Source organism: Rosa chinensis, chromosome 4, assembly GCF_002994745.2.
Source record: "Rosa chinensis cultivar Old Blush chromosome 4, RchiOBHm-V2, whole genome shotgun sequence".
NCBI classification, from domain to species: Eukaryota; Viridiplantae; Streptophyta; class Magnoliopsida; order Rosales; family Rosaceae; genus Rosa; species Rosa chinensis.
In genome coordinates, this window is record NC_037091.1 from 320948 (window position 1) to 339768 (window position 18821).

At 37.1% G+C, this 18821-nt stretch overlaps 1 protein-coding gene across 1 annotated transcript; it reads right to left on the reverse strand.

Moving 5' to 3' along the window:
* Positions 1–9956: 9956 nt before the first annotated feature.
* Positions 9957–10689, reverse strand: LOC112201019 (beta-amyrin 28-monooxygenase). Its single transcript, XM_024342031.2, has one exon. The coding sequence runs from the start codon at positions 10655–10657 to the stop codon at positions 10232–10234; it is 426 nt and encodes a 141-aa protein (XP_024197799.1). The 5' UTR covers positions 10658–10689; the 3' UTR covers positions 9957–10231.
* Between the last annotated feature and the right edge of the window lie 8132 nt (positions 10690–18821).

Below are 18821 nucleotides of genomic sequence, written 5' to 3' on the forward strand. Positions count from 1 at the left end.
CTGTGTCAAAACACGACCTCAGCCTCACTTTGCCTCATTTGTTCGATCATAACCCTAGTTCCTAAATTTCTTCCCCAAATTCTACCTCAATTAGTCAATCAACCAAAACAAGCTATTGACCCCAATTTCTTCCCTCAATTGACTCTCATTCTCTGATTCTCCCAATTTGTTCGACTCCCATTCTTTCCCTCAATCGACAAAAACAAGCTTCATGTCTTAGTTCGCTGCCAAGCATGGCCTCACTTAAGACAACAGCAAAGTCAGCAACCAGTATGGCTTCAAGGGGCGCCAAAAATGCTATAATTTTGGCAACATCAACAGCAGAAGCAAGTCAGTCCAATCCAGCAAGTTCAACAGCTCTACCACCTGTTGACCCGAAAGGGAAGGGGAAGAGGAAAAAGGGTGACAAGCCTGGAAAGTTTCGATCTGATGTTTGGCTGCACTTTGAGAAGATTGAAAAGCCTATGTTCGAAACAGTTGATGGGAAGATGCAGCAAGTCCGAACTGTCACTCACGCCCAATGTAAGTATTATTCAACCGATTTGGCTTGTGATCCACATGAAAATGGGACTAGTTCTCTTAGGAGACACATTCAAGATGTCTATAAGAAGTATCCGGGTAGGGCTGACATAGAGAAAAGGCTGACGCTATTGAGTGGTGATGGGAGTGTAAGTGTTAGTGGTGAAACTAGTCTAGCTGTTAAACTATGGTCGCAAGATCGGTGTAGGATAGCTGCAGTTGAGAAGACTGTGATGGATTAATTGCCATTTAGCGCAATTGAAAGGAAGGGTTTTAGTCATTTTTGTTTAGTGGTTGTCCCAAAGTGGGAGATTCCATGTAGGAGAACAATAGTGAAACTGTTTTCGAAGATGTATGATGCAAAAAAGGTGGAACTAAGGAAGGAATTGTAGAGTCATAGTGTGTGTTTAACCACTGATACATGGAAATCAGTGCAAAGCATAAACTACATGGTCCTAACTGCACATTTTATAGATTATAGATGGAAGATGCACACAAGAATTCTCAACTTTTGTGTAAATTAGTAATCATTCGGGCAATAGCATATGGAAGCTTATCGAATCATGCTTGATTCAATGGGGTATTGAGGGGGTTTTGACAATTAGTGTCGATAATGCCGTGGCTAATAAGCATGCAATTGATTATGTGAGGAAGAAAATGGTGAATTGGTCGAAGAAGCTGATTTTAGGAGGGAAGTTTCTGCATGGGAGGTGTTTGGCTCACATCCTCAATCTCATTGCGAGATCAGGACTCACAATGTTAGATAGGTAAGTGGGTTCGATTAGGAATGCAGTTAAGTATTTTAGGAGCAGTTCATCCAGGCTTGAGGTGTTCAAGAAGTATGTTGAGAAAGAGAAGTTGGAATCTAAGAAAATCTATGTCTTAGATGTCCCAACTAGGTGGAATTCAACATTTATTATGTTGGAGGCTGCCCTAGAGCTGAAGAAAACCTTCTACAGGATGGCTGACGAAGAGGACAGCAAGTACAAGAGCTATTTTGATGAACCTAAACCTGAACACAATGATGGGGAGCTTGAAGATGGTTTTGTAGTGGTCGATCCGAAGACCAGAAAGAGGATTGGACCACCAAATGAACATGATTGGGAGAAAGCAGCAATATTTGTGTAGTTCTTGAAGGTCTTCTATAAGGTAACCTTGAGGGTTAGTGCATCGAACAAGCCTACCTCACATCGAGCATTCCATGACATTGTAAGCATTCAAGCTGAGATATAAGGCTTGTTTGATAGAGATGAAGAAGATTTTGAGCATGAAGCACATAAAACCCTTTACTAGATGGTTGTGAAGATGAAAGCCAAGTTTACGAATTACTTTGCCAAGCTGGAGGACATGAACCAGCTTCTTTTGGTAGCTCTTGTGCTGGATCCTAGGTATAAGCTTAGGAATTTTGGCAGTACTTGTCGGGATATGCTTGGATATGATGGTTCGTAAGTTAAGAAGGCATCGAAGGAACTGAAGGTGTTAGTTGTGCATCTTACTAACCTATATGCATCTTCAAATGGACCTCAGAAAAACAAAAACCAGTTCAGGGAGTGGCATTACTAGTGGAAGGACTGGAAGCAGCAACTTTAGTACAAGGACCTTGAGTGGCAAGAAGGCTGACATGTTGAAGAAATGTAAAACAGAGTTGAGGGAATCAGAAGAGGTGGTTGCTGCGCAACATGAAGTGGACAGATATTGTCTTGATCCAATTGAAGATCCACCTGAAGAAGAGGATTGGGACATTTTGATGTGGTGGAGGCTTAATGGAGTGAAGTACCCAAATTTGCAACTTGTGGCCAAAGTTGTGCTTGTTGTCTTAGTTAGTACAATGGCTTCTGAAAATGCCTTTAGTACTGGAGGTAGGGTAATTGATCCCTATAGAAGTTTAATGACTCCAAGAACTGTGGAAGCCCTTATATGCATGCAAAATTGGATCAATTCTACCAGCATATCCGAGATCGAGTACTTTCCCACTACCGAAGAGTTCGAATTCTATGAAAAATGGAAAAATGTGCGTGATTGTTTCAAACTTTCAGTACATTACTTGTGAAGTTTTTTTTTTTTTTTTTGTTATGCATTAAAGTGAACTAATTGTGAGTACTTTTGGTGTAGAACATCAACTTGAGGATACTGGCTCAAGTGAAAAGGCTCGTGCGAGAAAGCTCTCAAAGCCTGCAAAGATAACAATCGATTGTGATGCAGCAGGGGCTTCAAATACATCATCTTGAATGCTTGATGCAAGATTGCAGGTTACTTACTGTGTTTATTTTTGTTTTTATTTTTATTTTTTGTTTTTTGATGCAATGTGTTTTGCTATTGAACTGCAATGTGTTTTGCTATGGAATTGCAATGTGTTCAAACTTTCAATACATTACTTGTTTGAGTTTTTGTGAACTGTGTTAAAAGACAAATTCTCAACTTGTGTGTGTTACTTTTTTATTGTGAACTGTGTTAAAAGACAATGTGTTGCGAATTGTGTTAAAAGACAATCAATTCTATGACAATGTGTTACTTTTTAATTGTGAAGTGTGTAATGTTGTGGAACTGCAGTGTTAAGGGAATTCATGATTGAGATGTGTTATGAACAGCAACATAGTTCATTACTTAAGATTACATGGTTCAGCAGCATATTTACTTTTATTGTGTCATGTGTTACTATTTTCAATTTTGCAGGCTGGAGGCTTGGAGCAATGTGAATGTGCTTGCTGCATTGCTGCATTACTTGTTTGAGTGTTTGCTGTTGCTGGTGAAGATAGTAATGCTGCTGTTATGTACCAATCCTTTGTGCCTATTGCTTCTCAATTCTTCCTGGCCATTAATTCTATTGGACAATTTCATTTTGTTCTTTTTTGTTTTTAGTTGAAACTTGTAGAGTTGTAGTAATTTGCCTCCTCAATTTGTGAGTTTGGAACTTTGGATTATAGAATGATGTGACTATGTGAGTCAAGTTGTGCTTATTATGATGTTATGCACTTCTGCTATTCTGGACTTCTAGTATTCATGTGTTTGAGTTCAATTGCTCAGTTCAGTCAGTTGCATTGTATTTGTAATCATTAATGTGTTGTGTAATAAACTAATAATGTAATTATGAGTTTTGTTATGTTATGTATCTCATTGTGATTGTGTTGCATTGTCACAAGAAGATGTTGAAAAACAGGAAAAGGCTATTTCCTAGAAGGTAGTGGCTGGAAATCTAGACATGCTTCAATATGGTGTAATTTGTGTTACAGGATCGAAAGCCGGGAAGCCCGGACCGAATATAACTGGTTCAGGTTGCAGTCGGTTTTAGTATGAAAAATATTGAGGCCCAAACTGCGACCGATTAGTCAGGTTTGGTCTCGAGTCCATACAAATTCAAGACCGAACCGAACCGCGCCCAACCCTATGGACTATTAATGATATATGGTTTGGCTAGAAGGTGGAGGGTATCACCTACGTGTCAACTATCAATTAAGTGGATCCTAAAGTAATTAAACTAATGGGCAATTAAGTAACATTAGGGGTGGAACTAGGATTCTAGGGTTGGGGGGTCCAAATCAAATTTTTTTTGTTTAACAGTAAACCTCTCTTCTTCTTTTTGTCCTTCTCTCTCTCTCTCTCTCTCTCTCTCTCTCTCTCTCTCTCTCTCTAAAGAGAAGACACTATATGAAGAATGAGAGAGCTTCTAATGAGGACAACTAAAATGAGGACTTAATGAGAAATTTCTTGTGAGACCCATTTTTCAATCACATTTTCGCAAATCATCCGTTAGATATTTAGATATTCATGAGTAGATCATTTATGCAATATTTCAACTAAAGTGAAAATCGTTAAGTCATTCATAATCTTAATTTATCATTTATGAACATAAACGGTTCAGTTTTAACAAATTTGGCTCGTCCATTGATTTGATCTACTCATACGTTCATAAACATCTAATGATTGATTTGCAGTGATGTAATTGAAAAGTGGTTCTCCCAAACCAATGATTAGAAAGTTCTCATGAAGTCTTCATTTTAATTATCCTTATTACAAACTCTCCCTATGAAAAAAAAAAAAAAGATAAATTTTACTATGCTCATTAAGGAGTACAAAAAGAAATGCCAAGCTATGGTCAGATACATCACTACCAGCACAAACCACTATTTTAAAGTGCATGACCTGGTATGATGAATATAAAGCTGCTCATGCCAGCAAGCCAAGTACAAAACCATCTCAGAAGCTTAAGTATTGGAAAGCACCTACACCAAACAAACTGAAGCTCGATAGTGATGGTGCTTTTTTGCCATCTCAAATTTCTGGTGGAGTTGGAGGAGTCCTACGAGATGCCAATGGTAAGTGTTTGGCTGCGCTTTTGGGCTCAAACAGTAAGTTTATTTCTGGTTTCTCAAAACACATAAGTCATGTAGCTTCAGTAAAATAGGTGGAGCTATTAGCTATCAAGCATGGAGTTGACATGCTCTAAAGAATGCAGATTATTGTGTTGATTCGGAGAGTGATTGTATGGTAGCTGTACAAGCAATTTCAACCCATGAAATAGATCTTTTCGAACACAGAAACTTGGTTTTTGATATCTAAGAGAGTTTGAAGACTATTCCGAGGCTGTAGTTTGCTTATGCTCCAAGTCCAAGAACAACCAATTGGGTTGATCACAGATTAGCTGGTATAGCTTATGAGGACTCTTTGAACACTACTTGGCAATGTGATGCTCCAACAATCATTGTTGATGTACTCATCTTTGATTGTAACCATTTGAATTAATGATATTCATCATTTTTACTAAAATAGTAATAATAATAATAACATTTCAAATTTGATATAATTAACATTTATAAAAAAAAAAAATAAAAAAAAAACCCTTAGCCCACTCCACTCTTATATATGTCAGTGAGAATTGAACTCATGACCTTAATAATGTTGGAATCACAACTTACCAACAAGTCACAGCTCACAGGCATATAATTAACATAATACGATACAAAAAGAAAAAATTGACGCCCAGTACCATTTGGTCTAGTGGCATAAGTCTCTTCTTTGTAAATGGGAGGTCGTGATAATAGACTAGTTATTGTATATGAGAAAAAAAAATGATTGTAACAAAAAAAAAAGATAGATAATTATTTATTAAATTTGGAAAGAGATGCGTTTTTGTTAGGGTTCTCGACCCAAAGCCCCAAAATCAGACAAAATTATCTCACTTACCTCAGCAACATATTTTTATTCTCATCTACCCAATTTAACATAAAAAGACAAGTTTACCCTCAGCCTAATTAATAAATTATAATTTATGCCACTCATCTCTTACCTCTCTCTCCCCTCTCTCTCCTTTCTCACGCCGGATCTCTCTCTCTCTCTCTCTCTCTCTCTCTCTCTCTCTCTCATATCTCCTCCGTTCTGTAGACGGTGGAGGGGAAACGCTGGAAATCCATGGCACGAATTTGACGCCAGCTTTCGCGATGTCGCTTGAGCCTAGCTTGCTCTGGTTACCGTCGTTCTTGAGGAAGAAGCAGGTGCCACCGGAGAACATGTGCACGAATAGGCAATGGAAGGGGATCTCTGCCGGTGACTGTCATGCGGGAAGAGATGAGTGCCTAGAGCATTTTCTGGGTGCCCTAATCAATTTTTTTTTTCAAATATTTCAGGTTTGATATTTCAACAAAAAAGCCATTTTTTTTACGAAGAACAAAAAAGTAAAAAAAAGTTTTATACAATTTGGTCTTATTCTATGCATACACAGCTTTGAAAAGAATTCCATCATCTAATTTGGACTTGGTTTTTTTATACAATCTGTTCTTTTTTTTTAGAATAAATTATACAATATGTTATTTTCTTCTTCTATTTTTGGTAAAATGAGAGCAGACATCTATTAGGATGCAATAGACATCTATTAGGGGACATTAGACGTTTTAAATTGATGTAATCTCAAGTTTTTTTTTTATTTCAGTTTACCCCCCTAAGGTTTGGGGTTGTCATCATTTCACCCCCTCTACTTTCAATTTTAAATTTTTACCTCCTAAACTTTTCAATTTCAATCAGCCGTGTCCAATTTCTACTATTCCGTTCAAATTGGACGTTAAGTTTGACCCTTGATGGCTAAAATGGTCATTTCAACATAAAAAAAAATAAAACAAAAATATATATATTTTTTCCTGTTTTTTAGTTTTTTAGTTTTTTTTTTTTTTTTTTTTTTTTTTGTCTTCAACCTATACACCACAAGCTATAATAGGTTTATAAAAACAAAAAAAATACTCTAGGTGGTTGAAAGTCGCTCGCTGGTCTACGATATTTGTGACATATCTCCGATAAAGTGAAGAATTTAGGATATATCCTTAATAAAGTGAAGAAATATCTGTAAAAAATAATTTTACACTTTATATGTAAATAAATATCTGTAAAAAATGATTTTACACATATATTTCTTCACTTTATTGGGGATATACAGACATTTACAGATAAAGTATAAAATAATTTTTTACAGATATTTTTTTTCACTTTATTGGGGATATATCCTAAAATTCTTCAATTTATTGGAGATATATCACAAATATAGTAGACCAAAAATGATTTTACACAGATATTTCTTCACTTTATTAGGGACATATCCTAAAATTCTTCACTTTATCAGAGATATATCACAAATATCGTAGACCAGCGAGCGGTTTTCAACCACCTAGATTATTTTTTTGTTTTTATAAACCTATTATAACTTGTGGTGTATAGGTTGAAGGCAAAATAAATAAAAAATAATAAAAAACCAAGAAAGAGAAAAAAATAAAAAAATAAAACTAAAAAACAGAAGAATTTTTTTTATTTTTTTATTTTATTTTGTTGAAATGACAATTTTAGCTCTCAAGGGTCAAACTTAACGTCCAATTTAGACGGAATAGTAGAAATTGGACACGGCTGATTGAAATTGGAAAGTTTAGGGGGTAAAAATTCAAAATTGAAAGTAAAGAAGGTGAAATGATGACACCCCCAAACCTCAGGGGGGTAAGCTGAAATTAATCATTTTTTCTTTAATCAAAGTTTTATTTGTGTAATTTTAGGAAAATTAGTTCTCATGTCGGTAATCGAAACGTCTATTGGAGAGCAATAGACATCTATTGCCCTTCTATTGGGGGGCAATAGACATCTAATAGGGAGCAATAGACTATTGGGGCCAATAGACATCTATTGGGGGGCAATATACCTCTATTACCCCTCTATTGGGGGACAATAAACTTCTATTGGGGGCAATAGACTCTTTATTGCGGGGTGATAGACGTTTATTTGGGGCAATAGATGTTGTTAGAAAATTCCGGTGGGCAGTGGTCGGTGACCGGATTCCGGTGACCAGTAATTGGAATCCGGTGACCAGTGATGGACTCCGGCGACCGGCTCCAGCGAAGTCTCATATAGTTTATCTCTCTTCCATTCTCTCTCTCTCTCTCTCTCTAAATAACAAAGGGGTGAGGGTAAAATGGTATTAAAAAAAATTTTAAAAAAAAAAATCTTAATGAAGTATTAGGGAATATTTCCTTAGAATGTTTTGGGTAAGAGAGAATTAAAAAAAACTTAATGGGATAGTGAGAAAAAAAATCCCTAGAATTGAGATAAATGAACAAAAATTATGGGGTCCATTAATAAACTCGAGCAAGAAATAGGCTAGGCTCCATTAAGGTAAATAATTAAGGAGAGTGAAATTTGCACACCTCCAATTGTAATCTGCACTTCCACTATCTACATTTAATATATTTTTATGCTTTTTATAAACTCATTATCTGTTTTGCCCTTTTATTTTATTTTTTTACCAAAAGTTAAATAAATTTTCTATCTAGTTAAATTAAAAGAAATGTGAACATCAATTGTAGTTGCTCAAAAACTCGACTACTAAGCAGATCAAGTCTGCATCTATCTGAAAAGACGATCAAAACTTTAGCCAGCAAAGCAAACAATGACTTGATAAGTCAAAGCTAACTTCATGCTCCAACAATGGTGGTCTCCTCGGCATGTTGATTCCCTTTCAGTTGAAGAACAATTGAAAAAGATAATATTCGTCATTTGGTCTTTTGAGTAGCTGAAGGGAGAGATTGGCATGTTGTGGACTTTCAATAGCTTCACCAGCGAGCAATTTTTTGGGTCATATAGCTGGATTTTCTGATTCTTATAGTGTATGATTTTTATTGGGAATTTAACTGGGATTGGCAGCTCAAGAATGGTTTCCTTCCTTTCATTGCAGGATACAAGAAACCCAGGATACCCACAATTTTCTGGGTGGCTACCTCTGAAGCTAAAAGAAAATTTGATAACTGGGCCATGTTTCCCACACTTGAATTTTTCACCAAGGACTTTGGAGGAGAAAGCCAGTAAATTGAAGCAAAAGGAAAAGATGAGAGTTTGCTGCATTTCTGAGGTAATACTCCTCTAGCTCCCACCATTAGATCCACGATCCCAGCCACCACCTCCACAGCCGCTCCTCCGCTGCCGCCACCACCACTTCCGTAGGCACCACCTCCGACGAAGTAACGAACACGATCTATAGCGAGAAATGAAAACCGTAGAAAAGATAAAGACTCAACTTTGAGGAAGAGAGTGAGAAACAGAGAAAGGAAAATGGGATTTGAGTTTATGAATTAGGTGATAGGATTGAGGCTGATGTTCTTCCCTTATCTTTCTGGGGTAAATATCATACTGGGGTTGAAGATGAAGAGGCTGGGTGGGTACATGGGTGAGAATAATTTGGTGTTTCGTGTAAGGGTAAAAGAGGGAGTGCAACCATTTGTATGTTGAAAGTGATTCTGAAACCCTTATTAACATGGTAAAGAATGGAGTGGATGAAGTGCATCCTCTAAAGACCATCCTCAATTGTTGCTCATTCTTGCAGCAAAAGTTCCTGAGCTTTGATATTAGACACACCTATAGAGAAGTGAATGTAGTTGCAGATATCCTATCCAAGGATGGGTTGCAGGCTGAAGCTGGGGTGCATGTCATGTTGCATCCTCCTCCACAAGTCATTAACTCTCTTCTTGATGACTTGTGTGAATTTCCTAGAGTTAGGATCGTGAATTCCGAAGTTTAGTTTTTCTTTTTTTTTGGGCCTCTTGGCTCCCATTTATCCAAAAAAAAAAAAAAAAAAAAAAAAAAAAGAGGGAGTGCAACACATAAAATCATAAAATATGATAAATTTAAATAGTTAGAGTGCAAATTTCACTCTCCAGAATTAATAATGAAACTTAATTAGATATTTTTTAGAACCCCTTTGGTGTCTGGACCCTTCCAGACCTTAAAAGTCCGCCCCTGATTAACACTGCATCATTTTCATGAGAAGCAGATGGATCTGGAAATATTGGTGACTGATGAGTCCCCATTACTCTCGTGACCAGCTATCAACTTAAACTAGCAAACTAATATAAACATGATTGACTTGTATAATATTTTACACAGGCATCACATGACAGACAGAGTGATATGCATATATATAGGTGCGTTAACAATAAATATATATGTTTATTCGTAATTTCTGATCCATTATACATTTTTATGTCTTTAAAACGTCAAGTGCATAGCACGTACTAACACAAGTTCAGATTGAATTGGTTACACTAGCACGCAGATGCCATAAATTTAAAACAAAACATGAACAACAAATACAATAATTAACCCAAAACGAAAAAGAAGAAGATTAACAAAGCCTTGACGTGAACTGGTACTTCGATCGTCTGGTGTATAAGTAAACTAGCAGGTCGGTAATTAATTAAGCCTTTTTGTGAGGGAAAAGGCGGATGGGAAGTCCCTTGGCGGGCATGGGCAACGGGTCGACCACGATCTTCTCATCGGGAATAATCGCCTCCCACTTGAACCTCTTGACTAGGTTATGCATGAAAACAAGAATTTCCAATCGGGCGTACTCTTTTCTGGGGCACATTCTCGGGCCTCCTCCAAAGGGAACAAACGTGTATGGGGCAGGTCCGTTTCCTTCGAATCTTGTAGGGTCGAACTTCTGGGGTTCGGGGAAGTAAGCCGCACTCTTGTGGGTCGAGTTTGCGCTCCAATACAATTTCCAGCCTTTAGGGATGGTGAAGCCATTGAAGACGAAGTCTTGCAACGCTTCCCTAAAAGCTCCTTGAAGTGGTGGTGCCACACTCAACACTTCCTGTGCCACGTTCCATGAGTACTTCATCTTCTAAAGATCATCCCAGTTCAACAACTCACCTGGTGCTTTTGAGTTCGCAATCTCCATTTGCTCTGTTATTAAATAGATTAAGATATAATTAATAAATGAAGAATTAATATAGAAATATGTCATTTTTATAGACCGGCAAAACCTAGTAAAATCAACGAATGAAGAATTTTTTTTCTTTAAATGTAAACAAAGTTGACTTTATGTTACATGAAACTTTAAAAGTAGTTTCTAGATTATAACTTGCAATGAATGAGGTTAGAGAAGAAAGCAACTAAATAGATAATCTTGATCGATTCTAAATTAGATAGTGGAACAAGAAAAAAGAAAAAAGGATAGTCATCTTTTTTCTTTTTTTGATCCAATAAACAACTCAAATGCTACAACTAGTCTTTCGTGAGTCGAACTCACAACCTCCCACTTATGAAGGGGAGACTATGCCACTAGACCAAATAGTCATCTTCTTTTGTATTTTAGAATATGCATTTTTTTTAAATATAAAAAAAAAATTATTGTCTAATCTCAACCGTTAGTTGTCATCTAATCTAATGGTCTAGAATCAGAGTATAATTTTAACTATAATTTAGGTGGCTATTGAACCGCCCCTAGTTTGTATGTACATTTCCCAACTTACAAACACACACACACACACATCAAAGCTGCCAACTTCTGTGATCAACTCACCCATGGAATTAAACATGTTGCCATCTTGCTTCTTGTGCTGGCGCCTCTCCAGACCCTTGATTGCCAAATTAACCAATTCCTTATCGGGCAATACGACATTCAGTTTTGCCTTTTGGATCAGGAAGCACTGAGGTAAGCCACAACATACTCAGTGGGTTGTTGAGCTTCAGTAGCCCTATAATTCTCCCTGAAGAGTTTCTCCATAGCGGGCCAATCAGCCACTGAACCATGTTTCAACTTGGAGAACCAAGTGAAGGCAACCCCTGATTGTGTGGCCAAGATTTTGCACTTGAGGTTATCATCATTCGCATACTAGTCACATTGAACTTTGAACTTGGCCAGATAAGTCGCTGCCCTCTCGGTATCCTCCCCTGAAAAGGTAGAAAACAAGATGTTCTTAGAACCCTTGGGAAGGTGAGCGAGCATAATATGCACATGGAAAGGACCCTGGTAGACCATATTAATGTCGGGCATATGAGTAGCGGCCCTGATGATTTCCTCCACGTCGTCTCTCCTGGTGTAATTTCACTCAAGAAGGGTGGCTGCTACCACAGTATGCTGGTCATCAGCGGAGTAGGCACAACCTGTGTAGTGACTGGAGTTGGCACAGTTCAAAAGATGACTTGAGTAGGAATGGCTTACGTAGTAGCAGTCTGCACACTCTGGTACTTCACCAAGGCTCTGACTTGGACCGGGTTGCCAGCCTCATCCACCCTGTAATAGCCTAGAGGAAGTTTCTGATAACAGTTCTTGGATCCATCACTATCATACTGATAGAAATTAACATGGTTCGCCGCTGTGCCTTCAGGAGATCTATGGATCGCAAATTTCTTACTAACCGGCGGTGTCCCATTCTTCTTACTAGGACTTAAAGCCACTTCATTGGCTTTCGAAGAAGAGGCAATCGGCCTAATAGAAGGTATCACAGCAGTGACACTAGCAGTCTCCTTTCTCCGATTGAGGGTACATACTTCTGAGGGGATCTTCTTGAGCAGTTCTTTCATGTGCTCTAACTCAGCATGTTGCGAACCCAACTAAGTTGATGCCCTCTCCACTGATGTAGCCAAGACAGTGCCATCCTTTCGCATGGATGCCATTTCTCCATTAATGGCTGCGACATGCTCCTTAAGCTAGAACACTGTTGTTGAACGCAATCCCCTTGACCAACTCTACCAATAGAGGGCCGTAAACATGCGGTCAAGCCGCAGGTTCCAATCAGGCTTCACGCTACCTTTGGAAGCAGTACCATCAGTAGCAGTAGCAGTAGTGTCAACGCTAGCAGCAAGGTTGACTATGGTAGCAAAATCAATACTCGCAGTGGGCTTGCCTGCAGAGTTAACGTCATCAGTGATGACTTCAGTGAACCGTTCTCTGTGTTCGGAGTTCGACATTGTGTCTGCCTGCGAATCTAGGGCAAATCTTGTAAACAACACTTCTTCAGAAAGACCACGACAAGCAACACGAATATGCTGCATGTAACTAGAGGTCTTGTGTTTTTGGTAGTTCGAACACTCTCTGGTAAGAATTATCCCCTGGCTTCCCAATGATGGATGCAAAAGATTCTAGTGTAGTCCCATTGGGCATGCCAAAATTTTTGGCTATGACCTAGTTTGGCCAGTTTTTGTTGCCTGTGATTGTGCAACGTGCCAGCACCGTGGGGTGCAAGCTTTCTGGGGCTGGTTGTCCCGTACCTGACTTCTCTTCAAGCTTGTGGACGAGGAGAGCACCAACCTCGTCACAAGATTCTTTTGTATGTCTTATGGATAAGGACTTCTTGTGTGATTTCTTGCATCACAGAATTGATACTTAGTTTTGTAGATTAAGTAGAGCAGTTATTGGAAAGAAGGAGAAATCAAGGTTGTTGCTAAAGTGTCACTTTAGCTTCATTGGTGTTTGCTAAGATGTAACCCTAGCTTCACTGTGTCAAGGCGTCACCTAGACTATCGTTGGTTTCAACTTGCGTTGAGGTTACCCCGGTGATTATTTGGTTGAGAGATTGTGTGTCTTGTATTTGCTTGGGAAACCTTGTATATATACCTAGGGTTTCGGCAGTTCCTTGCTGTAGAAGGATTATTGAATGAAAGATTTCTAATTGATCTTCGCTACATGACTCACATAAGGGCTCATTTTCCTTATGAATCTTGGAACGGGTGAAGCTGTAACCCAAAATCATAGAAGACTTATTTTTGGGCCGCATGTACCGACCCGGTATAATGAACACTCTTAAGGATCTAGCCAAGATTACTTTTGGGCTCAAACAAACATATAAAAGTTTTCTGTAATACAAAATCAATTAAGAAACCTCACATAAGCAACATATATAGAAATCAACACATAGAAATCGCAACTTTATTATAAAAACATATAAATGGGCTTTAAACTTTGCCCTTAACGTCATGTTAACTAGAATTTATAGTTTTATCAATCAAACAAAGAAAACAAAAGAGTTTACAAAGAAAAAGATGAAATACACTATGAAAGATGAATAACAAAGCCTTGAGATGTTGAACTTGAAGATCCTTATATAAAAGCAAGCAACCTTTTAGGGACGACACGAGGATGGATGGCGGCTAGAAATTTGATGTATTGCATAGCTTCTCCTCCTCCTTACTTGAAAACGTAGAACTAGAAGACAAGAGAATATAATCAGATTTTTGTATGTAGAAAGAATGATGATGCTTGATGTTAGAATGTCATGTTTACATAGAGGACGGCAAGCCTTGAGTTCCACTCCTTCTCTAATTCATTTAGTTAATTAAGGATTATTTAATTGGTCCACATAATTAAAACCAATCAAATAAAACTATGTCACTTCTTCTGCGTCATCTAACCAAATGAAAAGCCTCCAAAAGCAAGTAGAATTGAACCATGAATCTTGGAAGGAGATATTCTTGCTGCAATATTAATAATATTTTCTAATTTTATCACCTTTTTTGGCAAATAATAAGGGACTTCTGTAATCAGGAATGTATCTGGTCCTTATTTTATTGTAAATCCTTAAAACTCTCCTTTCCTCCTACTTATTATCTCTAGAAGTCTCCGTTTGGCAACAATCATGTCATGTCTAGATGCATTTAAGCTTTAATTGAGATATACACCATTATCCAGATAAATAATTAGAAATTCGTCCAAAATCAATTTATGTTCAACACGGACTCCAAATATGATCTTTATCCATTTTTTCTTGTAAAAAACGACTTCTAATCCATATCACTCCTGTATAGGACATTTTGGACTTCTTCTAGATGCTTCTTGAATGTTCTTAGGCTCTCCTAATCCACTCAGGTATCTTAGTGTCATCATGACTCTTTGTCTCATTAGGATTCCTTTTCTTGGTAGGATCGGAGTAGGTTTCATAGTCCAACTAGGACTCTGCAATTTTTTGCCCATCATTTCTCTGAGTGTGTTTCATAGTTGAATCATGATTCCTACTTTGACTGGGATTCCTTTTCCTGCTAGTAGGATAAGTAATACTTCATTTCTGCTCATTTATGCGTCTCTTGTGCCTTCTACTTGTCATTTCCAATGTCTTACATGCTTCTCATGTGTTTTTAAGCTCATTTTCTTGTCATGTGCTCAAATGTACTTAGAAAATATAAACTAAGTTAAAAATGATTAAGTAGAGAAAATAACTTAGTAAAATATAAGGAGTTAACTATTAAAACGTCGCATTATTATGCTCCTATCACAATGATTGAAATATTTTGTAGATAGCTGCCCTATTACATTTGAAACATATTATTAGAGTTTGGTCTAGACACATATTCTATGTATTCTTTAACAGATATATAATTCTTTTAAATATTTTTAGATGCAAAATTAAATATTGAATTCAATTAGCATTAATGTTATCAATCTCTCCCTTAGTTTTATCTCTTGATTATAGATTTATCTTATTCTCCAAGCAGTGGGGTATGTTTAGTTATTTATGATATTAATTAACTTTGTATTGTAAGTATCGTACAGTCAATATATATTTTTGATTCTTAACAAAATTAGCTATGAGTGAGAAAAGAACATAAAGGAGACAAAGTATGGAAATACACAGCAACATAAAAAATGAAGTATATGTAATTGATTAAAATAATATAAGCACGAAAGGTGAATGCCTGAACGCCTCGAGTTAGATGCCTTGCGAGGCACTAACAAGTTGCCTCGCCTCTTGCCTTCGCGTTTCGAAACATTGATACATACATACATACATACATATATATATATATATATATGGGAGAATTCCACAAATGGTCACTCAACTATGACTCATTCGACACTTTGGTCACTCAAGTTTCAAATATATCACTTTGGTCACTCAACTATTACACTGTCAATCATTTTAGTCACTTTGTAAATTTTTTTCATTAAAAAAAATACTCCTTGGGTGACTAAAGTGATTGAGAGTGTAATAGTTGAGTGACCAAAGTGATATATTTGAAACTTGAGTGACCAAAATGTCGAATGAGTCATAGTTGAGTGACCATTTATGGAATATATATATATATATATATATATGTGTATATATATATATATATATATATATATATATATATATATATATATATATATAGGGCCCTTCTAATGAGGGATCCCTTTTTTTGGTCATTTCTAGGGATAGGGAATTCGACCAACTTTTCGATCATATTTTCACATCTCAATCGTTCAGTTTTTAGGTCCTAATGTATAGATCACTTCTGCAAATTTTCAGCCAATTTGATGATCGTTAAGGCATCCAAAACTGCAATTTACTATTATAAACACGAACGGTTCCGGTTCGACAGATTCGGTCCGTTCGTGTAAATTGCAGTTATATATATATATATATATATATATATATATCATAAACCTCACTAAGCATTTTATTCACATAGAAGATAGTGAGCAATACATGGGCATGCCCAATGAATCTAAGCCACGTACATAGAGAACTATGGGGAATTATCAACCAAACAAACTAAAATGCTGGTTTTTTTTTCTTTTTCATTGGAGGCAGACAATTTAGAGATAAGGTCTCACCTTCAAGCTCAAAGAGGAAGGGTCCATGGAACCCACCCCCTTCATTTGAAATTTTATTCAAACTTAAAAAGAGTACAATACAATTGGCATGGTACCGAAACCAAAACCCCAACGATAAAAATGAAGTACAAAACACAAAAAGTTTCCTAATACTAGACCTTTCTCTATGATGGGAACCCAAGCTGACACCGTCCCGGATAAGTTCTGGACACTCGTGCTGAGAGCTCCGCAAGTACATAAGCTATAACAATGCGTACGAGCAGCACAAAATGGAAACTAGGTCTCAAAACCCAGATTCATGCAAAGAGCTAGCTATATATATTAAAGCCATGTAATCAATGCAGGTGGCATCGAATGCCGACAAATGGGACAATTATGATTTCTTCGCAGCCAATCAACAATGCAATTTCGATGAAAAATGTGCAAGCAAGGCAATCGACTAGCATCACGTCCAACGTTGAAGTCATCCATGCAAATAACACATGTCCCATGTCTCGTGGTTTCAATATAATCAAGTACTCTATTTTCTCCCAGCTTATCATTAGTTTCGTGCACAATCATAAGCCCGTCAGATAAACGAACATCAATATAATAATTAGGAGGTAGAGGAGAGCCGATAGAGTTCTGAACTAATTCAATTGCTTGATCCACAATATGAGACCGCTTTTTTTCTCTTTGTAATGGAGGAAGCTCAGTATTAATAAAGTCCTCGATCTTACGTATGGAATGTGATTGCTTAATAGCATTGATATCCCCGTTACATAACTCAGAAGGATGGATGGTGATGAACTTTTCAGTTTGAACGATTTCAAATCCTTCATAGACATTTCCACATGTTCCAAAAGCATGTTGGGTTCCCTTGCAAAATAGAAATCTCATCTTAAGCGCGTCATCGTCTGTGGAATCTCGGCCCACTTATCGACAGAGCTGCATTGTACATTAGACCATCCCATTGTGGTTCTGTAATAACGGAACATGGTAACCTTTGACTTGGAGAATGACATAACTGTAACTAACTGGGGACAGCAAATGGCACGCACTTTCTGACGCACCTCTTTCGTTCGACTTATTTAGCTTAATTATTGGCAAATCCTGGTTCCTTAACCAAAACAGAAGTTATTTTTTATTTAACTTGCTACAAGGCTTATATGAGCCAAGCTAACAATATATATAATCAATTGCATGTAACAAAAGAGTACACAACTTATCAATCTCCTCTGTTTTTGGATCGGACACACAAGTGAATTGGACGCGGATTCTTAATCTCTCTCTGTCTCTCAATAACGTTTCTTCTCTTCATATATGGTGAAGAAGCAGGACTACAAGTTGGACTCGGACTACTAGTTGAAGGCAATCTGGTTTACTGCTTGGACACGGAGTCTTTTCCTAAAGAAAATAGACTGTACAGAATTATACAAAGAACTTCAATCTTAGTCTCGTGAACTGGATCGCAGAATCCAGCAGCCTAATTGTTTCATGTTATTGAACCTCTGAAACTCGATATTCGACGGAGAGGAAAATTGATTGTCTTCAAGTTCTGAGGATTCTAGATACCAAAACTGACGGAATATTATTCTCAATCGTATGAAATAGTTGCAGAGTCGTAAATAGTTGCAGAGTCGTATAACTACTTTTTCAATCTGTCAAAAATTATTTTTAATTCCTGTTTAGGTAAAAGAGGATTCAAGAGAAATTGAATAGAGAATTGTATTTCGTTATTGAGAATAGGAGCCCTATATATAGGGATTACAAAGTACATGTTCTAATGTTACAAGGAAAAATAATCCGAGTAGGACTAGGAATTCTAGAACCTTCTCTCCTATTACTACTCCTAGTTTGAATAGGCACACATAAAACTGATTTTCCTTCAAACAATTCCTTCATTCTTTTTGGATAACGCCAAGGAGAAAAAGCTATTTTACTTCGATTGATTTGACCATTCTAAAATGATTAATGAATTTTAATTTTTACAATAGTGGATCCTATAGTAATTATACTAATTGGTAATTAAGTAACTGCATCATTTTCATGAGAAGCTGCGGGATCTAGGAATATTGATGAGTCCAACAACTCTCGTGAGTTGTGACCAGTTCTCGACATTAAACTAGTAAACCATATAAACATGATCGACTTGTGTAATATTTTACGGGAGAAAATCTGCTGTTCCCCAATCTCCCTGTCTCAACCCTGTCCCACATAGACCAAAGCACCATTAAAGCATTAGTCAAATCGTAATATCAGATGGATACCTCTTAATAACAATTTCGTTAAATTAAATTTTGATGGTTTGGTTAAAAATAGAAAAGCATCTGTTGGCTTCATTATCCGTAAGACTGATGGTAATTCTTTAGTTGTAGCCAAGGTTTTAAATTTCTCCGAAACTGCCGAAATTTCCGTCGAAATTTCCGTAATTTTGAAGTACTAAAATGAAATTCATATGCTATATCATTTCCGTCAGAAGTTTCCTGAA